We start from the raw sequence: 26,710 nt of genomic DNA on the forward strand, positions 1-26,710 counted from the left end.
AATCCCAGCACTTTGGGAGGCCGAGGAGGGTGGATCATGAGGTCAGGAGATCGAGACCTTCCTGGCTAACACGGTGAAACCCTGTCTCTACTAAAAATACAAAAAATTAGCCAGGCGTGGTGGCGGGTGCCTGTAGTCCCAGCTACTCGGGAGGCTGAGGCTGGAGAATGGGGTGAACCCGGGAGGCGGAGCTTGCAGTGAGCCAAGATGGCGCCACGGCACTCCAGCCTGGGCGACAGAGTGAGACTCCTCCTCAAAAGAAAAAAAAAAAAAGAAGGGGTAACTGCCATTTGGAAAGCTCAGCCACATAAGACTATGAATTAGAAAGCCTAAGGTCATGGTATTGTCACTGATCATGTTCGTAAACTTTATTTATTTTTATTTTTGAGAGAGAGACTCATTCTTTTGCCCATGCTGGAGTGCACTGGCGCGATCTTGGCTCACTGCAGCCTCTGCCTCCCGGGTTCACGCGATTCTCCTGCCTCAACGTCCTGAGTAGCTGGGACTACAGGCATATGCCACCACACCCAGCTAATTTTTGTATTTTTTAGTAGAGACGGGGTTTCGCCATGTTGGCCAGGCAGATCTTGAACTCCTGATCTCAAGTGATGCACCCACCTTGGCATCCAAAGTGCTGTGACTATAGGCGTGAGCCACTGCGCTTGGTTAGTAAACTTTAATTCGTTTTTAACAGGAAAAAAAATGAGATTTATTTCTTAGTTTCTGTGGACAAGGTAGTAAACACACAGAAGAAACCAAGACAGCTGAATTAAGCATGTTGCACAAGAGCATACAGCTAAATCACCAGGGGAGTTAGGACTCCAATATCAAACTACTGACATTTCTAACTTTCTTTCCAATATATTATACTGCCTCTCTCCAACTTACAAGCCATGTAGTATGATAAGTTTTCTGAACCAGACCAGGGCATTCATCTGGAATACTAGGAAATTATTTAGGGCAGTGGGTCTCAATTCTAGTGGCAGTGAAGAAGAACCAGGCATAGTGTTCCTTTCCAGTTCTAACACTCTGTGACGCTGCAATCTTCAGAAAGGTTATTGAATTTTTCTTTTTCTTTTAAATGGACCTCGCACAAGAAAGAATCTGGGGCAAGTCCCCAGAGTAAGCGAAAGCAAGTTTGTTAGGGCAGTAAAGGAATAAAACAATGGCTACTCCATGGGCACAGTGGCCAAATTTTTGTCTTCTTCCAGCTCCCAATCCTATCAGTTTCCTTCACAGATTTTGGCGTATATTACTCAATACACATTGGTCTATAGCTTCTTCTCAGTGGCTTGCACACAATTCCCATGATAATTAGGAAAGAATGTATGTATATAGTCCATAAGCAAAAGCCATCCCTTTTTGTCATTTGTAATTATGTTTCTCAATGGTAATTAATTTCTCGTTAATTTTTAATTTCTTTCATTTCTAGCTTCCTTAAAATTATTTATGTTGGCTGTTGTATTTGCTACACAGCCCTATAACTGCTGAAATCTAACCTGCCAATGCATTCTAGACAGTCCTGTTTGCCAATAATTTTTCATTTTTTAGGCTTCTTGACTGTCTAATGCTTTAACACTTAAAATAATTATAGCTACCAATGATTGGGTACTTATGTAAGATCCATGTGTTCAACATTTTGTAAACATTTCTTAATTTAGTCTTACCAACAACCTTACAGTAATATATTTTACATTCCATTTTTTTGGATGAGAAAACTAAGCCCCAGAAAGGGTAATTAATTCACCTAAATGATTCCTTTGCCAGTGCTGTGCAGTGTCTGCCTCAAAAGCCCATGGTTTAAACCAACTTAACTATGTTGCTTCTCATTATGGACCTCCACAGCATAACCAAATCATGAGATAGGCAGAGGATGGAGCATATTGGTTAAGAGCACAACTTCTTAAGCCTCATGGCCAAGGTTTGATTTCAAGCTTCATCACTTACTAGTTTGGTGACCCCAGACAAAATATGTAACTTCCATCTGTAAAATGGCAATAATAAAGCAAACACCTTACAGGCTGCCTTGAACATTGAGTGAATAATATATCCAAAGGGATTGGAGCAGTACCTGGCACACAGTAGACACTATGTAAATGTTTATTGTTTTTGTTACTACTGCTGTTATTATCTATCATTATTGCCATTCTTTTGACTCCCACGTAAAAATATTTTTGAAGTCAATCCTTTAGAGGTGGCATACCATTTAAGAAGGTTTATTCATTTTCATTCTTCAATTTCAATCTTATGACTTTTGACAGACATTAGTCTAGTAACATCAAGGAGGAAATATTCTCCTAAACTTTTGAACAAACATGTAAGAGTTACCAAGCCTGGCTACACACTTGGATTAACCAGCGTGCTTATACAAATTGTCTGGTCACTTGAGTCCAGGAGTTCAAGGCTGCAGTGAGCTCTGATCACACCACTACACTCCAGCCTCGAATCAAACAAACAAAAAAACTGTCTGGGGCCTATCCCAGACTTATAACACTTACAATGTCTGCAGAAATTGTAAAAAAACTCCCCTAGTGATTCTGATGCAGCTGGTCCACAGATGAACATTTGAGAAACACTGCACTACACATTCCTTTAAGGCATAAAGAAACCAATCCAAAGAGATTAAAATATCCATCTCTTCCCTAAATATGTTCCTAAGGTAAATCTCTTTCAAAAGGCTAGAAATATAAACCCTTATGCTCTGCGACCCTTATAAAGGTGAAGCCATTACATTCTCAGTATTTATTACTATCTAATAGACAGGAAACGTCCGGCACTTAGTATGACAACAGTTACTATTAGGTGCCAATCAAGCAGTCAAAGACTTTTGACTTCTCAAGTGTGTAGTCCCAAACTATAATAAAATCTAAGTGTTACTAAAAAGCAAAATATCCTAACACAAAGACTGGTCACTTAAAATAAAGGAACATTTTCCTATAATTTCAAGTGTGCTGACAGGAGCACTACTCTTTGACTCATAAATATCTGTAGTGGCTGCAAAGGCTTTTTGCTCTGGAACACTGCTTTCTTTCTTCCTTAAGCTTAACCCCAATAATAAACGCATTCACCTAATATAAGTGAGATGATAGCACTGCATCAAGGAGATGGCACAGAATTCTCCAGAGATTGCTGGTACAGCAAAATTCAGCAATTAGCTTCTGAGTAAGAAGAGAATCTTAAACATGTCACAACATACACTATTCCCCAAACTATTACTGATTAAAGTTTAAAGGCTAACTCAAACTTCTGGCTTCAATATTTCGCATAATGATTTGGGACCTATATAACTAACGAATTAACCGAAAGAGAGCACAACTCTTCCTTATCAAACTCAGCAAGTTTGTGGCATCCAGTTTTCATTAAATTTGCACCATTTGAGGATAAATAAAGAGTGTGTGGCACATATACTTAGTTTATTCAAAATAACATGAGGAAAACTGGATTTTCAGGGCACTTTGCTCATTAGTAAGTGTAAAAACCTCACACACACAGGCATCCCAAATGAAATCTATTGTCTTTGTCATTAATAAACCTCTAGTCTGTGAATGTCATTATTTCTATGGACTGAAATGGACCCTGGCAGTCTGAAGGTCTTGGCATAGCTTTGTGCTACATATGTGTTATTTATGTACCAAGAAGATGTGATTTATTGTCTAATGTTTCTTTACTCAGATTGGCTCCAGGCAACACTGTGAGGTAGGTCAATATTATCTTTAGTGCCATACCTTTTACCTAAGCAGCCCTTGCTTTCATGCGGCTTTCTCTTTTCAGAGCCCACTGAACCTTTTCAAACAATGCCTTGTGCCTTTTACCTTTCTTGATCCAGCTCTGCCATCTAAACTTAATTGCGCTTTATGCTACTTAGGCAAGACCCAATGGACCAATCTGATCATTTATGTCAAATTATGATACTAATGGTGGATACATAATTAATGAATTATACCTCCTAGAACCCATACTCACTTTCAGAACCCCAAGTAAAACTAGAGAAGTGAATAATGTGGAAATTCCAAAGAAAGTTAGAGAAAACACTAATTTTTCTAGAAGCTGTCAAGACCTGTAAGTGGTAGCTACCTCTTCTCTTTCAAGGTTGGCCTGACTCAAGAATTCCACCAAAACTATCTGTGGTAAGCAGAATAATATTTCCCTCCCCACTTCAAAGAGGCCCACATCCTAATCTCTGGAACCTGTAAATGGCAGTGGGGAATTAAGATTGCAAATGGAATTAAGGCTGCTAACTAGTTGACATTAAAATAAGGAGATTATCATGATTGAAGTGGGTGGGTCCAAGTGTAATCACAGGGTCCTTAAATGAGGAAAAAGACGACACAAGAGTCAGAAACAAAGAGATGACATTGTGAGAAAGATGCAACCAGCTACTGCTGGCTTTGAATATGGAAGTTTTGTATGAGCCAAGGTTCAGACTCTAGATGCCAGAAAAGGCAAGAAAACAGACTCTCCCCTGGAGCCTGCAGAAAGAGATGCAATCCTGCTAACACCTTGATTTTAGTCCAATGACAACCATTTCCAACTTCTTACCTACAGAACTGTAATAAATGTGTGTGTTTTAAACAACTTAATTTGTGGTAATTTGTGACAGTGGCAACAGCAAATGAACATAGTATCAAAGTACACAGAGAGTGCTAGTACCTTCATTTCCTTAAAATACATGCTTGGCATTTATCTCACTGGACTATGCTGCTGCTTTATAGAAGTTGCCTCATTTGTATTTCCTACAGATTAGACAACCTAAATAGACTACCCATTGTTGTGGCTAGAGATAAAAGGAGAAAAATTCAGCAACCAGAAATAATTTAATGTACAATGCAAAAATATCTTTAAATGTTTTAATTGGACAAAAAAAGCTATAATTAGTGACAAGAAGTCATTGACTGGTGTGACCTTGTTCCAATCACTTTTATTGAAGAATAAAAGGATGATTTATCAAACCCAAATTAAGAAACTCTGCTAAACATCAATGTATATGAATGGCTCACTGTAACCTACTAGCTAACATCATTTCACTCCTCTCTACCAGCACCCCAATTCACACTGAAGCACAATACCGGCTATTGATTTTATCCTGAATTTAGGGGAAATGCCTATTTTCAGAAAACTGCACATGCTACCTGAAACTTAAAACCAGAATAAACGATGTGTCTAACCCTAACCCTTAAAAATAAGTTATCCCAAGCATTAACCCAGAGTAGCTGTTTTATTCCCTCTGGACAAACATACAATAAATGTTCCTGAAAAGCAGTTTAGCAAAAGCATTGACAGATTCTTAGCTAGAGACAGATTCATAGCAAGAGAAAGCCTTACTATGATTCTCTAAACCATTTCTCATAAAGCACAAAATCTCTTACGTTTTTGGTTATCAAACGACTGAAAATATACCAATCCATATTCTACCCTAGTAAATGAAGTTCTTTGGTGGAAAACATTGATTGTTTTGCTCTAGAAGATAATTTGGTGCCCTCTAGTGTTGAAAAACAAGATGATCCATTTCACCGTTAATAAACCAGCACTTTAGAGAGGGTCACAAAAGTACAGAATTTAAGAGCTAAATAGCATATTTCAGGACAGCACAGATACGTAATTATTTTTTAGTAGAAAGTTTTAGGCCAGGTGCAGTGCCTCAAGCCTGTAATCCCAGCACTTCGGGAGGCTGAGGTGGCTGAGTCACTTGAGTCCAGGAATTCAAGACCAGCCTGGGCAATATAGTGAGACCGCATCTCTACAAAAAATACACAATAACTTAGCTGGGCTTGGTGATGTGTGCCTGTAGTTGCACCTACTTGGGGGGCTGAGGTGAGAGGATAACTTGAGCTAAGGAGGCAGAAGTTGCAGTGAGCCGAGATCATGCCACTGCACTCCAACCTGGGTGACAGAGTGAGACCTTGTCTCAAAAAAAAAAAAAAAAAAGCAGTAATAGAAAGTTTTGGTCATGGATTATCATTCAATTTTTATTCTGATAGATTATCTTAAAAGCATTATTTTGAAATTGGGTCTCTTAGGTAAAATAATACTTGGCTATATGGTCTGTTGGAGATTTTCCCTCTGGCTTTACAAGGAGAACAAAGGTGAGTGATCTAAGATTCTGCACCAAGAAATGAATAAAAAGGGTATAATATTAGTGTAATGACTTATAATGATTTTTTCTAACGTTTTACAAAATACTGGAGACATAAAATAGAACAGAAAATAACATCTGTGATAATACGGCCCAGCTTAAGAAATAAAACATAATTAATAGCATTCCAGATTACATTCTCCTTCCCCTTCATAGATAACAACGCTCTCAAATTTGGCATTTTATTTTTGAGACAGGGTATTGTTCTGTCATCCAGGATGGGGTGCAATGGTACCATCATGGCTTACTGCAGTCTCGACCTCCCGGGCTCAAGCGATCCTCCCACCTCATCCTCTCCAGTAGCTGGGACTATAGGCTTGCACAACAATGCCCAGCTAAGTATACATTTTTTGTAGAGATGGGGGTCTCACTATGTTGCTCCAGCTGGCCTTGAACTCCTGGGCTCAAGCAGTCCTCTTGCGTCAGCCTCCCAAAGGCTAGGATTTCAGGCAAGAGCCACCGTGCCTGACCAAATTTGGCCTCCTAATGATTGATGCTTACATATATTTTCAGTTTTCAGCCCTCTGACACTATTATATTGCTTCTAAGATTAAATATTAACTTTAAAATATTACTTTGTAAAAAGGAATCCCAGGTGATAATTACAGTTGGTATGCTGAGCCAAGGAGAGGATTCCAGGTACCTCCCAAGTTTGGGGGCACATGGAGGCTGATATTGTAAGGTCTCCACACGTGAGAGGAGTAGGTGAGATTTGCATCTCCACATGGGACAAGGCAGGACAAGGAAGCACTACCAGCAAGTGACTATGGTTTTAAAAATGGGTAAGAGCAGACATGGAGCAATGAGAGAGAAAAACAGGTTGGCAGTGTACATCTTGGTTGACATGGTAAATAAAACCAAATGTGCAGATTTATTTTTTATTTATTTATTTATTTTAAAAGTGAGATATTTCTTAAAAGTTTAGTGTACAAACAAAATGAAGGTACCTTCACATTTTACTACACATGTGCAGATAGTTTTCTTGGTGCACAGAGATAAGGCAGAATTAAGTTAGAATAAACATGTTCTAAAACTGACCTCCGGAAGAACTAGTCTTAGTCATTTCTTTGCAGAGTATGTGAACCAAGATTCGGGTTTGGTCTTTGGTGTTAGCACTGTGTCAAGGATCAGATAGAAAGTACAAATGGAGGGGCCCCTTTCTGAGGCCAGGCCCCACTGTCAGGGCATGTGGGGTGACCAAAGGCCAACAACCAGCTGAGGCTAAGAGGCTGCTCTGAGGAGGGTGGGGCTCCAGGTGCCTCTTGAACCCTTTGTTCGGGACCAGGACATGTGTGGCTGGGCAGCAGCCTTCAGACCCCCCACAGGCTGGTGCCTGGTACCCACAGCCTTCTGTTGGGTTGTCAGGCCCCTGCACCCATGGTGGGGTGCTGGGCTCCAGAGTTCCCTGGGACCAGCTGATCTCGTCCTTGGTTTTGGCCCAAATGCAAGCCCCTGGTCTCCTCCAAGTAACTTCCTTTCCCCAAGGCTGTCCAGGCCCCACCGCTGCCTGTTCCTTCCCAGGGCCTCCTGCAAGTCCCGATGCTGACGCCTCTCTGCCCACCTAGTTTGTGGCCGCTGCCTCCAGCTCTGTGTCTGCCTCCCAGCGAGGGAGCCGTGGTTGACGATCTCGTGAGTGTCTGCCCTTCTGAAGGGTACAGTGTGAAGTCTTGTCAGTCTCACTTAAATGCCTAAGCACCTCTTCAGAAACCAGGGAGTCAGCCGGGTTTCTCCATTTTTAATCATGTTTTCTAAAGGTTTTCTTGGCAATTTGCAAGACAGGATTTTTTGGTTGCCAACTTCCAATTAGCTTTAAACTTGCCACGATCTCCCAGGTCATCCCATCCATCGATGATGCTTATTACATTCTTCCTGATTTCCATGTGGCCAAATTCAATAGTTATTTATCCCAGGCTTGTATTTTGGAGGCTAAAGAACTCTGTTACCAGCTATATCCATGCTGTGGCTGCTGTAGCAAAATATCACAAATGTGGCTTAAAACAACAAAAATTTTTTCTTTTTTTTTTTTTTAGTATTTATTGATCATTCTTGGGTGTTTCTCAGAGAGGGGGATGTGGCAGGGTCATAGGATAATAATGGAGAGAAGGTCAGCAGATAAACACGTGAACAAAGGTCTCTGGTTTTCCTAGGCAGAGGTCCCTGCGGCCTTCAGCAGTGTTTGTGTCCCTGGGTACTTGAGATTAGGGAGTGGTGATGACTCTTAACGAGCATGCTGCCTTCAAGCATCTGTTTAACAAAGCACATCTTGCACCGCCCTTAATCCATTTAACCCTGAGTTGACACAGCACATGTTTCAGAGAGCATGGGGTTGGGGGTAAGGTTATAGATCAACAGCATCCCAAGGCAGAAGAATTTTTCTTAGTACAGAACAAAATGGAGTCTCCTATGTCTACTTCTTTCTACACAGACACAGTAACAATCTGATCTTTCTTTTCCCCACATTTCCCCCTTTTCTTTTCGACAAAACCGCCATCATCATCATGGCCCGTTCTCGATGGTCGCTGCCTCTTCGGAGCTGTTGGGTACACCTCCCAGATGGGGCGGCCGGGCAGAGGCGCTCCTCACTTCCCAGACAGGGCAGCCGGGCAGAGGCGCTCCTCACTTCCCAGACGGGGCGGCCGGGCAGAGGCACTCCTCACTTCCCAGACGGGGCGGCCGGGCAGAGGCGCTCCTCACTTCCCAGACGGGGCGGCCGGGCAGAGGCACTCCTCACTTCCCAGATGGGGTGGCCGGGCAGAGGCGCTCCTCACTTCCCAGACGGGGCGGCTGGGCAGAGGCGCTCGCTTCATCCCAGACGGGGCGGCCGGGCAGAGGCGCTCCTCACCTCCCAGCCGAAGGGAGGCTGGGCAGAGGCGCTCCTCACATCTCAGACGAAGGGCGGCCAGGCAGAGGCACTCCTCACTTCCCAGATGGGGCGGCCGGGCAGAGGCGCTCCTCACCTCCCAGCCGAAGGGAGGCTGGGCAGAGGCGCTCCTCACATCTCAGACGAAGGGCGGCCAGGCAGAGGCGCTCCTCACCTCCCAGACAGGGCGGCTAGGCAGAGGCGCTCACTTCCTCCCAGACGAGGCGGCCGGGCAGAGGCGCTCCTCACCTCCCAGACGAGGCGGCTGGGCAGAGGCGCTCCTCACCTCCCAGACGAGGCGGCTGGGCAGAGGCGCTCCTCACCTCCCAGACGAGGCGGCTGGGCAGAGGCGCTCCTCACCTCCCAGACGAAGGGCGGCCGGGCAGAGGCGCTCCTCACATCCCAGACAGAGGGCGGCCAGGCAGAGGCACTCCTCACATCCCAGACGATGGCCGGCCGGGCAGAGGCGCTCCTCACATCCCAGACGATGGGTGGCCAGGCAGAGGCGCTCCTTACTTCCCAGACAGGGCGGCCAGGCAGAGGCGCTCCTCACTTCCCAAACGGGGCGGCCAGGCAGAGGCGCTCCACACTTCCCAGACGGGGCGGCCGGGCCAAATGTGCCGATTTAGAATGAAAAAAAGATAGTCTTTCCTATGTGTAAGGCCAAAAGAGCTGAAGTCATCACCTAGTTCTATTCATCAAACACAGCTAGCACTAAGCTCAGACCAAAATGGTTAGTTCCAGTTTTCTGTGTGTGTTACTACTCTGAGACTAGCTGATGATTCTGATTTTTTCCCCTAACAAGCTGGCTTTACATAAAACTTAGCATCTTATTCCTTTTGGGTTGCTAGTAACAGAATGCCCAAGACTGGGTAATTTATTTAGACAAAAAAATGATTTTGTCACAGTTTGGGAGGCCAGCAGCCCAAGGTCAAGGGACCAGCATTTGGTGTGGTGAAGGCCTCCTTGCTGCATCCTCACATGGCAGAAGGTGGAAGGGTAAGAGAGCAAGCTAGCCGAACACTGTATACAGCCTGTTTCAAAAGGGCTTTAATTCCATTAATGAAGAAGGAGTCCTCAGGCCTAATTATCCTTTAAAGGCCCCATCTGTGAATACTATCACATAGGCAACATATGCATTTTGGAGGTGACACGTTCAAACCACAGCACTTGGGAAAGACAGCATGCATCTTTGCTGTTCTCCTACCTCCCAACTGACATTTCCCCCCAGTGCCTGAGGAGGTCAGTGCTCTTTTCTCAGACCTTTCCTATACTCCAGTGACCTAGTAGCTCATGTAAATCTGGTAATGCAAGTAAAATACCTCCCACTGTACCTAGCATACAATAAAGCTCATTAAATATTAACCTGCTGTCATCACCTCACCACTACAACTTCTCCCTCCCATTCTCTTTCCCCCTTGCTCATAATCAAAACTCTCATTCTCTCAATAGCAGGGTAAGAAAAGCTATATAAATGAACTAAACATTACTTGGACATAAATATTTATACCATTTTACTACGTGCCAGGGCCTATATTAGGTGTTGGACAGCATAGGATCAAAATATTTTCTCTCCCCCAGTATGGTTCTTTATCTACCTTTGTTGGCCTGGCAACCACTGAAATCAGCTGTCTTTCCCTCTATAACATCCATCAGAATTTTCTTTGCTGCTGTTAATAAATCCTTTGTCAAGGACTCTATCAACTCAAGTCTAAACCTCTTTAAATTCCTTTTTGTTGACCTCTCTTCCTTTCAATAGTTTTTGACCCTGGAATAACTTGAGATATAAATATGTATGTACACACACACACACACACACACACACACACACACACACACACCCCAGCCTAGATCAACTGAAGAAAATCTAACAGAGCCAATCATGCTTGCTCCTTTGTGACTACTTTAGAATTTGCAGTTGCATCTCAAGGTCTTGGCCAAAGCAATCCCATATTAAGTAAACTGCTGTCCAAAATTCTCTACAATATGGCATTTCTGCAAATACCCAAGAAAATGATTACTGAAATTCACGTGTCTCCCCCCATCTACTTCCATTTCCAGGAAGCGACAATATTTCATTCATTGTTGTATCCTCAATACTTGACACAGTTTCTGGCAAAGAGTAAACTACCAAGTGATCATTAGTTACATGAAGGAAAGGATGAATGAAGAATAAAGATATATGATAGTAAAATGTTTTCTGAATCATCAAAAAAAAAGATAAAATATGTGGGAGAAAAACTTTCTTTCTTGAAAGGCTGTGGAATAATGGTTAAGGGCACAAACTTTGGGACACAGGTCTATTATCACATACTAGGTTTGTACGCCTAGGGAAGTTATTTAACCACTCTGAGACTCAGTTTCTCCATCTATAAAATAGGGATAATAGAAATTATCTCTAAAATTGTGTCAAATTAAATGAAATAATGCACTCAGAAAAATAACTGGCATCTAGAAAGGTGAGGCAGGCAGAATAATGACTCCCCAAAGATGTCCATGTCCTAATCTAAGATCCTGTGAATGTACTACCTTACATGGGAAAGGGGACTTTGCAGCTATGATTAAGTTAAGGACCCTGAGATGGGAAAATTACCTTGGATTATTCAGGTAGACCCAATGTAATCACAAGGGTCCTTAAAGGGTCAGAAAGAAGATGTGATGAAAGAAAATAGGAGTTGTAGTGATGCCATATGGCTGGAAGGGGGCCACAAGCCAAGAAATGAGGGTAGACTCTAGAAGCTGGAAAAAGAAAGGAACAGATTCTATTATAGAGCCTCCAGAAGAAATACTACCCTGTCAACATATTGATATCAGCCCCACAAGGCCCATTTTCAGATTTGTGACCTTCAGAACTATAAGATGATAAAACTGTGTTATTTTAACCAATGTTTAAGTGATTTGTTATAGCAGCAATAGAAAACTAATGTAAGGGATATGTAAGTGTGACAATTATTTTTCCTCTGTTACAAAACATTCTCAAGTTAACATCAACAGTGATAACTCATGTTGATAGTATGTATTCTTCTAATAAAGAATGGCATTTTATCTCTGTAGTCTTCCTCCCCGAAACTCATGTGCAGAGAAGAGATAACATAGCATATTTGTCTTCATTTACAAGGCTGGCCCTTGTGTCATCCAGAAACTTGAATTTTGGGAGAGCTCCCATCATCCTAATTGATAATAGTGACTCACTGTGCCCAAACTACAATGTGATTTATGCTTAACACCTGTTTTCCTTCCAGAAGTTTGGAATTTTGGTATGTGTCAGACAGAGGTAGTACCTATGTGACCAGCTCCCAGTAAAAACCTTAGCTACTGAGTCTATAATGACCTTCCTGGTGCACAGCATTTCACACCTGTTGTCATAACTTACTGTTGAGGGAATTTAGCACATTCTGTGTAACTCCATGGGGCAAGAACTCTTGGAAGCTTGCACCTGGTTTCCTCTAGATTTCACTCCCATGCACCCCCTCCCTTTGCTGATGTTGGTTTATATCCTTTTGTTGTAAGATGAGTTAATGGGTGCAGCACACCAACATGGCACATGTATACATATGTAACTAACGTGCACATTGTGCACATGTACCCTAAAACTTAAAGTATAATTAAAAAAAAACGTAGCTGGAAGTATGAATTCATGCTTAGTTCTATGAGTCCTCTTAGTGAATCATCACATACAGAAGTTTTGGGAACCCATGACACAACCGATAAGCCCAGTCTAATCATGGGGAAAACATCAGACAAATCTCAGTTGAGGGGCCTTTTACAAAATACCTAACCAGTACTCCTCAAAACTGTCAAGGTCATCAAAAACAGAGAAAGTCTGAGAAACTGTCACAGCCAAGAGGAACCTAATGAGACATGACAACTAATTGTAATGTGGTATCCTAGATGAGATTCTGAAACAACGAAAAAAAGACTTATTAGGTAAAAACTAAATCTGAATACAGTATAAATACTATTAATGATGTATTGATATTGGTTCATAAAATGTGACAAATGTATCATACTAATGTAAGATATGAACAATCCAGAAGACTACGTGTGGAGCATTTGGGAACTCCCTGTACTATCTTCAAAGCTTTTCTATAAATCCAAAACTATCCTAAAATAAAAAAGACCCTTTAAAAAATACTTGAGCATCTATTATGTACAAAGTACTGTGCTAAGCATTAGAAAATTAGATCTATATAATTACTTCAGGTAAAGGCATTATCAATCATACATTATTTTGTTCCACACCTGCTCATTTAGCTGGATGTTAGCAGAAAGGCCAAATTAAGATATTTAGTTTTATTTATTTAACTTGACTGCACATTTATATCTTATTCTAGTAGATGATGACTTCCTAGAAGGTAGAATAAAATTAGAATTATCAACTTACTGAGTATGCCCTAGGTATTTTTACATTCATAAAACAGAGTAACAAACTTATACTGAAATAATAATTTGACACAAAGTAGAGTGAGCAATAAATAATGATCTGTTTCAATATATGACTAAAGGTCATGATGCTCTTTTAATCTATTGATTGTCTTCTTTACTAAACGACTATTTTGTGACTTTCTATGTTTAATAAAACCATAAGAAATGTGTATTATAAACTCAAAATTGTCACATTTCCATTACTGAAGCTTTTCATTTCAATAACCATTAATTTTCTGCTTGAGGAAGAGGAGAATGAATGGGGAATAATTCTCCAATATTTGGATCACTATTTTAATTCTACTGCATAATCAAATATATATTTGGAGTGTGATTTGTATAAGATTTTAAGATGATGAATCAAGAGATGAAATATTAAATGGGCTCCTTTAAAAACTGTAAAAATTTCAAAATGATCTCTATATGCAGATCCATGAAAATGAAACTTAGTGCCTTTGTAGAAGATATGTCTTTGCTATATAAAACCAAATAAGCAGGTCTTTAATATAATTTATTAGCTTCTATTATGCGTAGTGTCTAAATCACACCCTTTTAATAATACAAGTCATCTTAATTCATTTAGCTCACTGAAAATAATGTAATAGAATTACTGTAGATGACTCAGTGATTTATTATAAACCATGATATATGGTCAGTTATTTTAATTTTCAAGTACAATACTCCACAGACACATAAGGCAAAACTGCCTCTTTTCACAACAGCTTCCTGTGGCCTTAAAGAGACATTTTCTTTTATTCATATTAAATCGGCCCAAAGGTAAGAAATACAAATATAGTAGAATGAAATGCTGTTTAAATAGAATTATTTAGAAATATTAGGAAATACTATGCAACTATACTAATGGTAGCTTTAGTTTCTCTCAATTCAGCGAAAAAAAAGTTTTGTTCTAGGATTAAAATTTTTATTAATTTCCTCAAAATGCTGATATACTGGCAATTTCCTGAATACACTAATAACTTAGATAAACTAGATGGACCAAATGAAGTTGCAAAACAAATTAGAAAAAGTTTTAACTGCATCAAAATAAAAATATCACATAATAAAATTTATAGTATACAGCTAATACAGTAAAGGAAATTTATAGCATTAAATGATTAGGTAAGAAAAAATCTCAAATCAGTAATAGAAGTTTCTATCATAAAAATATTATAAAAGAAGGACAAATAAATTCAAAGCAAAGGAAGTAAAGAGAAGAAATATATGTAAATATATACACATTTATATATAAACAAATTTTGAAAACAGTAAAACAATTTTAAAAATCAATAAAAACAATCGAAACTTAAAGCTGTTTCCTTAAAAATATCAATAAACTTAATAAACCTCCAGCAAGACTAAAAAAAGGAGAGAAGCCATCATTATCAGGATTGAAAAGAGGTTATCATTACAGACCCAACAGACATTAAAATAACAAATAAGGAATACTATGAACAATGTTAAACATGTAATTTTGACAACTTAGATAATTCTTCAAAAACAACATCAAAATTTACCCCATATGAAGTAGATAACCTGGATTGTCCTGTAATTATTAAAGAAATTGCATTCATAGTTAAATGCCTTTCAACAAACACATCTCCAGGCTCAGGTAGTTTCACTATGAAACACTGCAGATTTAAGTAAAAAAATGTTATCCTCCGCCAGGCGCGGTGGCTCACGCCTGTAATCCTAGCACTTTGGGAGGCTGAGGCAGGTGAATCATGAGGTCAGGAGATAGAGACCATTCTGGCCAACATGGTGAAACCCCATCTCTACTAAAAATACAAAAAAAAAAATTAGCTGAGCGTGGTGGCGTGCACTTGTAGTCCCAGCTCTCAGGAGGCTGAGGCAGAAGAATCACTTGAACCTGGGAGGCAGAGGTTGCAGTGAGCTGAGATCACGCCACTGCACTCCAGCCTGGCGACAGAGCAAGACTCCATCTCAATTGAAAAAAAAATGTTATCCTCATTATTTTCCAGAAAACAAAAAAAAGACAACTAACTCATTTCATAAGGCCATCATACCCTAGTACCAAAATCAGACAAAGACATTACAAAAAACAGAGACAATTTCAGACTAATATTCTTCAACGACGGAGGCATAAAAAATCCTCAAAAATGATTGGCAAATAGTATCTAGTAATACACATAATAATATAGTATAACAAAGTGTAGTTTATGGCGGGAATGCAAGACTGTCTCAATATTTGATAGTGAATTATTATTAACATTGAAAACACATGATCATATCAACTCATACAGAAAAAGCATTCTACAGAATTCAACATCCATTCATGAGAATACTATCAGCAAACCAGAAATGGAAGAAAATGTCCTCAACCTGAAAAAGAGCATACAACTGACATTATATTTACTGGTGAATGAATGCTTTCCTGCTAATATCAGGAAGAAGACAAGGATTTCTGCTCTCAACACCTCCATTCAGCATTATACTATAATGAAGAATTGGAAACTATGATTTAATAAAACATTGGCATTTAGCAACAGCATTAAAAATAATAGGAATAAATCTGACAAGAGACGTCAAGAATGTATACTCTTAATAACACAAGATACAAAGTCAAAAAAATAGTGTTTTTAAACATTAGCAATATATAATTGTGAGTCAAAAAATTTTAAATAACAATAACTCCTCTCAAAAGAAAAAATACTTGGTATAAATCTAAATAAACATGCACAGGTTCTGAATGCTGGAAACTGCAAAATGCTGATGAAAGAAATCAAAGACTTAAAAAGAAAGACATACCATGTTCACGTATTACAAGAGTCAACATAGTAAAGATTTCAATTCTCCCCAAGTTTATCTATAGCTTCAATATAATTCCAATCAAAATCCCAACATGATGTTTTATAAATATAAACAGACTGATTTTAAGTTTCATATGGAAAGTCAAAAAATTAAAATAGCTAAACCATTTTGAAAAAGAATAACAAAGTCACAGGAAAAAAGGGGTACTAACAAAAGCACAGACATAAATATGAACTGTACAGAACAGAGTCCAGAAATATACCCACACATTTTCAGACAACTTATTTTTGACAAAGCTGCAAATGCATTTCAATGAAGGAAGGACATTGTTTTCAACAACTGGTGCTGAAACAACTGAGGATCTCTATGTAAAATAATATACCCCTTAAGTCTCACAACTTATTACAAATTAATTTTAAATGAATCCTAATTCTCAATTTTATGTAAAACTTAAAACTATAAAACTTTTTGAAAAAACCATAGGAGAAAATCTTCATAACCTAGTACGAGGCAGAGTTCTTAGATACAACACCAAAAGCATAATCTATTAAAACATTTTTTGAGAAATAGGACATCATAAAAATTAAACAGGTTGGCTCTACAGGAAAAAAATTAAGAGAATAAAAAGAAAAGCTATAGACTGAGAGAAAATATTTACAAATCACATATCAAATGAAACACTTGTATCCCAAATATATAAAGAACCCTTAAAAGAAAGAAAATAACCCAATTAAAAAGTGAGTAAAAGATTGTTTTTGTATTTTTTGAGACAGGCTGGAGTGCGGTGGTGTAATCATAGCTCACTGTAGCCTTGGACTCCTGGGCTCAAGCAATCTTCTGACCTCAGCCTCCAAGTAGCTAGGACTACAGGCACACACCACCACGCTCAGCTAATTTTTTTTAATTTTCTTTTTGGAGAGATAAGGTTTTGCTATGTTGCCCAGGCTGGTCTTGAACTCCTGAACTCAAGCAATCCTCCTGCCTTGGCCTCTCAAAAGTGCTGGGATTATAGACATAAGCTGCCACACCAGCCCAAAAGATTTGAAGACACTTAACTAAAGAATATATACAAATGGAAAATAAGCACATATGTTCAGCATCCTTAAGGAAAAGCAAATTAAAGTCATGATGTGATACAACTGTCTATGTATTTGAATGACTAAAATTTTAAAACACTGAGAATACCAGTGCTTGCTTTCAAGGACGCACAGAAAATGGAAGTCTTTGCTGCTTGGAATGCAAAATGGTACAGCCATTCTGGAAAACAATTTGACAATTTCTCATATAAGTAAATATATACTTACCATATGATCCAGCAATCCCACTCCTGAGTATTTACCCTAGAGAAATAAAAAATTAGGTTCACACAAAAATAAGCACATGAATGTCTGTAAAAGTTCTATTCATAATTTGCAAAACCTAAAACAACCCACTTGTCCTTCAGCAGCTGAATGGAAAAACTGTGGTTCATTCATACAATGGAATACTACTGAGCAATAAAAAAGAACAAACTATAAATATATGCAAACAACTTGCATGAATCTATAGGCAATTTTACTGAGTAAAAGAGGCCAGTCTCAAGGTTGTATACTATAGGATTCTATATTTTAACAGTATATTAATATTTTACAACATTATCAAAAAGACAAAACTAAAATAATGGAGAACACATCAGTGGTTTTCAGGAATTAGGGACGGGATGAGCATGTGATTATAAAGGTATATAGCACAAGGGAGTTTTGAGAGTGATCAAAATGTTCTGTATGTCCATTGTGTTGGTCATTATATAAACCTTTACATGTGTGTAAGTCATAAAGCTGTATGTAGAGAATAATTTATTGCATGATAATTTAAAAAATAAAAATGAAAAACAAAAGGACTATGCTGGATAAAAAAGAGGTTTGCTGGTTAAATGTGGCTCAGTGCTACGTCTTTCCCCAAAGCAGATGCTCAATTAACTTTTGCTAAACAAAAACCCTGAAAACTGGCTGTAATGTCTGCTTCAATATCAATCTCATTTACATCCCTAAGATTCAAATATTTAAATAACTTTCTGTACTGTCATTAATACTTTCTGTCATGGCATAGATCACTGAAAGATGTCTAGCTTACAAACATTTATTAAAAACTTCAAGTGAAAGTTGGAAATCCAGATATATCAACCAATTATTTTAAATTTTTAAAAAACTATCATTAATAATAGTTTTTACTATTAAAGTAAACTTTTACTTTACATATTGTATGTTTATCCTCATTTTAAAAAGGGCAAGATCGATCTGTACTGAAGTCATTACTCAAAGACACAGTATCCCAAACAAGCTTTAATAAGTGTTTACATAATCTTTATTAAATATGGAATGAACTGCACAGCTATGCCATTAATTTATCTCAGATATTTACTCTTTCTAGGATTTGTCTTTTTGCTTGAATTAGCAAAACAGACTTAAAAATTGTAATTATTCTGGTTCTAACTGCGATGTATACTTATATCACTAACACAAAATTTCTATGCTGCCATACACTTTAAAATTTTCTGTGCTAAATAAACACTGGGTATTTGTTTGCCTGTAGCTTCTGTGCTACCAATCAAACTCTCTAGGATCCTGCCATGTCACTCCCTACACTGACCTGTGACAACAGGTCTAAGACTCATTAATTCTGATCAATTAAGCTATATCATATGTATGTGAATGAATACAAATAACTTCATCTATACAAAAAAAAAACACATTAACTTTGTACTTGCTTTGCTCTAAACTGTGTATAAGAGTATTCCTATGATGGAAAATGATCAATCATGTAGCTGAGGTTTTCAAAACTACCTAGCCTAAGAATTAAACACATTTTTAAATTGCAGATGTTATCTGCATATATTTACAGTACAAAGTATAATTTTCATACTTTTACATTTCTATTTGCTACAGATTTTAGAGCCCTCCACATTACATTAATCATTTTGAAAATATTATTTCTGAATATTCACTTAACATATGATCACTTCCAATTTACCTATGTATAGCTCGAGTCTCAATGAAAATTTTGAATTTTACAGTTTAAGTTAAACTATGAAGTATGTTATAATGATGCTAAAACACATTCATTTTTTACATTCTGTAATATATACTTTGATGTCACATTATACTATCACTTGTAAACAAACCAAACTGAAATGTGTTTTAGCAACCAAAAATATAATAAATAATTACCTATAGAAATAATTATACTATGTAACTGAAAGATGACAAAAACACTCAATCTGAAGCATTCAATGCAGTAATTTTATTTTATTGAGTCAAAACTAGAATAAGCCATAATGAGTTTACTTAACTATTTTTAAAAGAAAAAACTAATATATCAAGTTGCAGCTTTCTGTATTTTAGTTCTGTTTACAACACACTGATTAATAAGGACATTATTATGAATAAGTAGATAATAAAGTCAATTTGCAAAAAAAAAGTTTATTCAGAAACATATTGGTTCGAACTTTCAAATGTTCATGAGCATCTCATCCATTGGCTTTAATTGCTTTCTTTCCACAGCACCTAACATTTACTGTTCAGTTCCTTCGCACATCCTACTCTGGAGCATATTACTATGGGTACTGAAGTAGATCAAATCATAGAGAAGCATAGTCTCCTACGAAATTACAATAAGGGTAAATTACCCTTTAGATAATTTTCACAATTTAGCACAGTTAATCATAACTAGATCGTGTGAGCCCATGATTAAGGCTTCTTGAAATACCCACTTAAGCTATTATAAATGTGATGAAAAGTGAATGACTTTGTCACCTGATTGAATTTACTGAAACATTTTTTCAACCCAAAATTTAAAAAAAACATTTTTTCAACCCAAAAATAAAACCGCTGCAAAACAATCCTAATATGTCATACATTTAAAATACAGTAAAAAACAATCCAGTGTTAATTAGAGATTAATATCCCTCTAAAATACTAGCAGAATTGCGAAAAATTGCACAAAAATTGCATGCATGTTTTTCTAAACATGCATGAAGCATAGAGACTGGGTTATACATGCCAATTATAATATGGCTGCATGATTATTGAGTGCACTCAGAGAGAAATAGCATTTCCAGAATTACTAAAACCAAGTTTTTATTATACAGATGTTGAAAGTTAGCTGCACTCCCCAAACTCCAGTATTTATAATACAGATTTTTAGTAAACTCTTTTGAAAAATATTACCTGCTTCTGCAGCCATCTTTCACGCCTTCGTTGTTTCCTTCTTAGATTCTTCAACTTGCTCCTTTCTCTCTTATTAAGCCTCTGATTAATGCTGCCCAATGAAAAATTGGCTGAGTGCAGGAAGTCCAGAGGGGAGAGGTGCTCTTCCTGGTCTGAGGTCTCAGGCATGCTCCTGCCAGCTGAGGGCAGGTCCACCAGGAAAGTTAGATTGTTAGTATTAGTATGGTCAGAGTACACTGAAGCAGCTTCTAGACCACACTGAAATTCTCCTCCTCTTTGTGTCTGGGTCTCATGGGGGGCCACTGAAAATCTTTGCAGCAGCATACTAGGATCAAAACTGGATGGATTCTGAAAGGAACAGCTATTTTTACTAGATTGTAAAGGCAAGCCTGAAAGGTCAATAGGCTGTGTTTCATTTAGTCTGGAATAGGCAGTAGTCTTACTATGTATTTCATATAAAGTGGGTAATAAAGTCAGTTTCTCACTGACGTTCAGATCCAAACTATGTGATTTTCTATGAAAAGCTCTTGTAGTGCATCTGCCAGTCACAAGCTGGGGAACAAAAAGCTGGTATTTTGGTTCTGATGCTTTGGAGAGCAGTTTTTCGTTCTTCATCTCAAAATATGTTGGTCGCACCTCCAGGCAGAGTGCTTCTGTTAATCTTCCAGGGTCATTATTATTTCGGGCCATGTTTAAAAGCCTGTGATTTCTGTTTTTAGAGCCACCACCTGTCAGCAGAGCTTCCTTGTCACAACCTGACTGAACTCTAGGATGTGACAAGTATTTCACTGATGGTCTCATTAGTCTGCCTGCTTGTGTTGGCTGATAATCAGTCCGGCTCTTGGAGAGATGTACAGCTGCAAGCTGGCCACAGGAACATTTTGGAGTGCTGACAAAATTAAAGCCCCCTAAACGGGCCCCACAGAAAGGACAATTCAGTTTTCCAACTGTCCACTGGGCCTACAGGTAATAAAGAAGAATAAAGACAGTGCTTTCATTATAAAGTAACTGAAGAGAAATTTTTTTTTCTTTAAAGCCAGCCACATGAAAGTTTTCTATGCCACAGAAAAGGCTAGCTTTCTGTTTTCTGATTAGTAGACTGAACAGCAAATAAAACAAGCCTTCCAAGAAATAAAGATAAGCAGCGCCAAAGTTCTAGAATGATAACATATTGCAAATCATGCCCATCCAAACAATATTCCTAAGAATTCTAAATGAGAGTCTCTTGAACAATAGGTTGAATATGGATACAGTGTGAACTAAAGAAAAATATGCTATGGAACCAGGAAGCAAATCAGTGGATAGAGCTTAATTTGCAAGTAAAATCTCACAGAAAAGTATCTGTTTTGATACACTTCTTGCATACCAAGCACTGTGGGAGGGAACGTTACCCAACCAACAGAATAAAGCTCTTCCTGGCTTTTTACATACAACCAAAATATATTGATTGCATACATCAGACAGTGCATTTTCTATGCTTAGATTGGAAATTAATAATGAACTGTCTTAAAATTATCTTTCCAACTGAGATAGTGAAATATCTGCAGTGTCCTAATATATTTTGTTAAGTTCAGGACACTTATAAACAGTGCACTGGCATTCTCCGAGAAAACTGTTACAGTGTGAAAAGGGATATCTATCAAATGTTATTTTTTAACAAATAATTAAGCTGCTCAGTGGAGAAATGTAATTATATATTTCCAAAGTCCTACTACTTATAATTTTCTAAGACAGGAGTTTTGAATTGTGAAAAATAACTACACATACCAGGTCAGTTCTTGCTCTTATAATATTTCATTAAGGATCCTTTAAAGTGTAGAATTTTCATTTTGATTATACCAAGGAGGGTCATTAATTATCCTATTTTGTATGCTTGTGCATTTATGTATATATGTATAGATATGAATAACACATACAGAATATTCCATTTATTCAACAGGACTTATTCTTGGTGCTGGGAAATACAAATGAACAAAATATAAAAGTCCCTGACTTCATGGTGCTTATATTCTAGGGTGGGAGCTAGGCAATTAACAAGTTAAATAAGCTATATGTGTATTTAGGTAAATATGTATATGTGTGTGTATAATAATATATATATGTCATATATATGCTTCTGTATATTTAAAAGTAACATATATTATGTGTGTGTGTGCGTGTGTGTGTGTGTGCGTAAAATACAGATAGGTATATAAAGCGGAGAAAGGAGAAAAGAAGTGTGAAGAGAGGTAATGGGAGGGAGGAGCAGTAAGAGGTTGGCCAAGGAATGCATCTAAGAAAAATAGCTCTAAAAGGAGGACAAAAACATTCTGAAGGTTGTATATTCTTAATTTTACTCAGAAACTAAGAACTTACTTTTTGGATTAGGCAGCTTATCCATTCTGGAAGGGCTTCTACATTCATGTGCCACACATGACAAATATTTTGAGCATCAACTGAATCATCTTTATCCTGTTAAATAAAAATAAATGATATTACTAATTACCAGTTCAGAATTTATTTCACAGGTTTCATATTTAAGTAAAACTCAAAAATACAAATTCTATTTTAGCTAGAAGGCAAATATACACTGCCTTCCCTTCCTAACTCCCATAATAAAAAAACAAGCCCACAAAAAAAGATTTTTCAACAATTTCTTCAGGGAATAACGACCTGTGATTTAAGACAAAGCCCTTCCATCTCATTGAGGTCATCAAATTAAATTTACAATTTAGCAGTTAGTTACTGAATGAACACATCTAGTGTCTTTTTCTGCATGTGAGACAAAATAGTGTCTTTCATGGCAACTTTCTTCAGCCCCAAATCTCTATTCTATCTGAATTCTATTAATGACAGAATAAAGTTGCTCTATTCTCTATCAAGATGCTAGATGAATGTGCAGAAAGATGGGGGAACAGAATGATGGGATTCAGGACACACTACCCCAAAATAGGCCTCCTTGGCATACTGAAAAACAGCGGATGCAGGAAGGTCTCACTAACCTTCCCCCTGCCCTTTTCGCCTGAAGCAGGTCAATAACCTAGGAAGGATTTTCTGACCTCCCATAAAGTATGTCATAAGACTCTTACATGAGAGATGCTAAAACTGTCCTTATAAACTTTATAAATTAGCCAAGGAAGAAGAGGGGGACAAACAAAAATAAACCAAGCTTGCAGCACATTGAGCATTAATCCCCAGGTCTGCTTGCTCTCTGACCTGCTTCCTCATGGCTGTTTGCTGCCTATTGCCCCAAATACCATAGATCCTAGATTATAGTTTCCCTTAACTGCTCTATAGGTAACAACTTGAACATTATGAAACTCAAAGTTTTCCCTTTGAGATATTCCTCTAGTTTTCCCTTTGAGATATTCCTCTAGGTCCTGCATACCAAAGAAACTATTAACACCAGCTGGTCTGAAAAACCCCATTGATGCCAGCTGCTCTGAAAGAAGGATACCACCAGAAGCTGACTCACCAAAGAATGTAGTTTCCACATCCTGATTACTTCATCCCTCATTCCCCAACCAATCAGCCACCCCAATTTTCCAGCTCCTCACTCTCCATGGTTTCCTTAAAACTCCCAGCCCAGAACTCCTCAGGAAGATGAAGGATTTGAGGGTCTCTTCCCATCTCCTCACTGGACAACTTGCAATCATGACATTCTTTCTCTGCTGCAAATCCTGCTATCTCAGTGTATTGATCTGTTACTACACAGGCATATGAAACTGTTAGTCCTATAACAGTGCCATCCCCTATACCAGGAGAAAGGTATCTTCAAAACTGCATTTGAAATTGGCCCTCTGAATAAGTTTACCAATTCATCTAATAAACAGGGCAGGAAGAGGTGTACTTCAGTGCAAGTCTGTATATGGATAAGCATATGACAGACTAATAGGTCTTTTGAAAGGTAAATCTTCAATTTTAGCAAGAGAAGAGAAACTTTAAGTCACATTCTATCTCCACTGTTCAGCAGCAAGCAAACTGCATGAAAACAAACACCCTAGAATTATTTTTCATAAACCCACAACATAATACAAATATAAACAGATGTTATCAGATTTTCCCCCTCAAAAGAGAAATTCTAGCACGTTCAATCATTGATAATCCTAGGGTTCCAAACTTTAATTATTCTAAGACATCTGTGGATGCCAATTTCTACAGAGAGTTTGAGAGAGAGTATCAACACTCCGGTAAGTCCAAGCTTCTCTTTTGACTAGCACTGAAGGAAAGAGCCTGCATCAAGATCATGAACTCTGTGAAGAGCCACCTTAGAAGAGTATTTCACAAAATGTGGTCCCTAGATCACTAGCATTAGACATAAGTTGGGTTACTTACTAAAAATTTATACTCCTGGGCCACACCTAAGAGTGTCTATAAATAAATCCCTACTTATGATCTTCATACACGCTAAAGTTACGAACCCAGAGACATCTTTTTTTTAGTGTTTGATTTTGTGTGCTTCTGTCATCTGCCTTTTCTAAGTTCTAATAGTGATTAATTTACAATAACAGTTCAGTCATGACTAGCTTTTCTCTCCAACTCATACACAAAATTTTTAAAGAAACTTGGGAAACCTATTGGAAGTGACTCAATAAAACTAAACAGTATAGCTTTATCTATTTTGCCCCAGAAACAAAATAAAGGTATGGATACAGTTTTTGAAAAAGCAGAATTAATTTTGTGAAACATCCATACTCACACACACTAGCTCTTTTCATTAGGAGCTGACAATTATGAAGATTAGCATAACTCTAATGAATTCTTTAAAACAATCTTACAGAAAATACAAACTAGAATTGACAAATGAAGTAATCTTTTCATTATCAGATCCATAATTTTGTTCTGACTTTTCAGGATTATGTCTACATACAGAGGAAGGAAAGAAGGGTGGCAGTGACAGAGAGAGGGAGGAAATTTCTACACTGGTAGAATAATAGATTATCAATGTCAAAGTAAGTTAATGGCACTCAGCCTATCAATATTTATTTAGTGATTACTAAATACAGTGTTGACCACACAAAGCATGTAGAGACATACTTATTAATATGCCAGGGACTGTGTTGCATAAAGGTACATCTATTATTTGTATTAATGTGTTAATATTTCACTGTCCTACGTCTTATTTTACTATGTACATTTCATTATTTCATTTAATCATATAAATTGATCATTTTTTAATCACATAGCATTGATCATAACGCGAAAAAACCACTACCCACTATAAATTTTGGAAATGCTTTATGAATACTCCTATGAGAATAAACACTGGAGTCACAGTTGTAGGTAGAAGAAAGTTTTACACTGTACTTATTCTTCTTATTTTCACTAAATAACAAATATTTATATTGTGCTCACTATGCGCAGGCACCGTTTTAAGAGTTTTTACTGTCTTACAGATAAGAACACTGAAACAAGCGATCCCAAGCTTCCACATTGCCTCTTATGCCATATAAAATACTATAGTTTTTAGGGCAATAAACTTTCTTATATCTCTAGCCTGTGTATGCTTTAAGGCATGATACTGCTATTCTTCTCTACGCTTATAAAACTAAAACTGAAGCATATCTTATTTTTAAATTAACTAAAATAAATTTATGTAGGGAGAGGTATGTTTAGAAAAAATTCCACAGCTGATTCTCCTTTTGTACCCCTCAACCCAACCTCCTTCATTTGAGAAAAAATAATATAAAACAGCATATTTTTTTTTCTTTTAAATAGCTAAAATTTAAAGTATACCATCATCTCCTCACAACCAAAAAGAGAGGAATAGCAATTCATACAGGTAGGAAAGCATAAAAAGCTGGGTTGAATTTATAGCATTGTTTCGTTTTCTGAAAACTTTACATATGGACCAGGGTAAACACAGACACCTCAACTATAAATGAAACTGCCAACTACTTTCACCTGTATTTACCAACACAGTCTTAGAAAAAATACATTTTTATTTGTAATATTTATTTCCGATATAATTCTACAAGTAAAGAGGATGTATCAACTATTAAGCTTTAAGTCAGTTAATTTTTTAAAATCACACAAATATATAAATGATAAAACAAGTTTTGATGGACATATTTTAAGATGAGTGACGAAACTGGAGGCAACCCAATTTTAGGAATTTAAAGCCATCAAAGTATTAGCACAACAAGTTATCCCCTCAGGAAAAATTTGACTGAAAATTAGAACTGTTTTACCAGGATTGTAAAAAAATTACTAAACAGATTTTCTTTCTGTCTCAAATCTCCCACACGGAGGAAGGAGGAAGGAAAAGGAGGAGAAAGTAATAGCAATTTCATGTAATAATGTCAGAAAAATGTTGACAACATTATGTTTGTAAATGAA

General features: G+C 37.6%; 1 protein-coding gene across 4 annotated transcripts in view; it reads right to left on the reverse strand.

Annotated features, from left to right (window-relative positions):
- The window catches only part of RNF180 (ring finger protein 180), a 217,903-nt gene that overhangs the window by 148,800 nt on the left and 42,393 nt on the right, over window positions 1-26,710 (reverse strand). For all 4 annotated transcript variants that reach the window (XM_008952767.5, XM_055112349.2, XM_034960038.3 and 1 more), the window contains 3 exons: window positions 22,748-22,843; window positions 20,393-21,352; window positions 17,492-17,527 (listed from right to left, as the gene is read on the reverse strand). In XM_008952767.5, the coding sequence (XP_008951015.2) occupies window positions 17,492-17,527; window positions 20,393-21,352; window positions 22,748-22,843 (1,092 nt within the window). The remainder of the gene's footprint in view (window positions 1-17,491; window positions 17,528-20,392; window positions 21,353-22,747; window positions 22,844-26,710) is intronic.

Source organism: Pan paniscus, chromosome 4, assembly GCF_029289425.2.
Source record: "Pan paniscus chromosome 4, NHGRI_mPanPan1-v2.0_pri, whole genome shotgun sequence".
Classification (NCBI taxonomy): domain Eukaryota; kingdom Metazoa; phylum Chordata; class Mammalia; order Primates; family Hominidae; genus Pan; species Pan paniscus.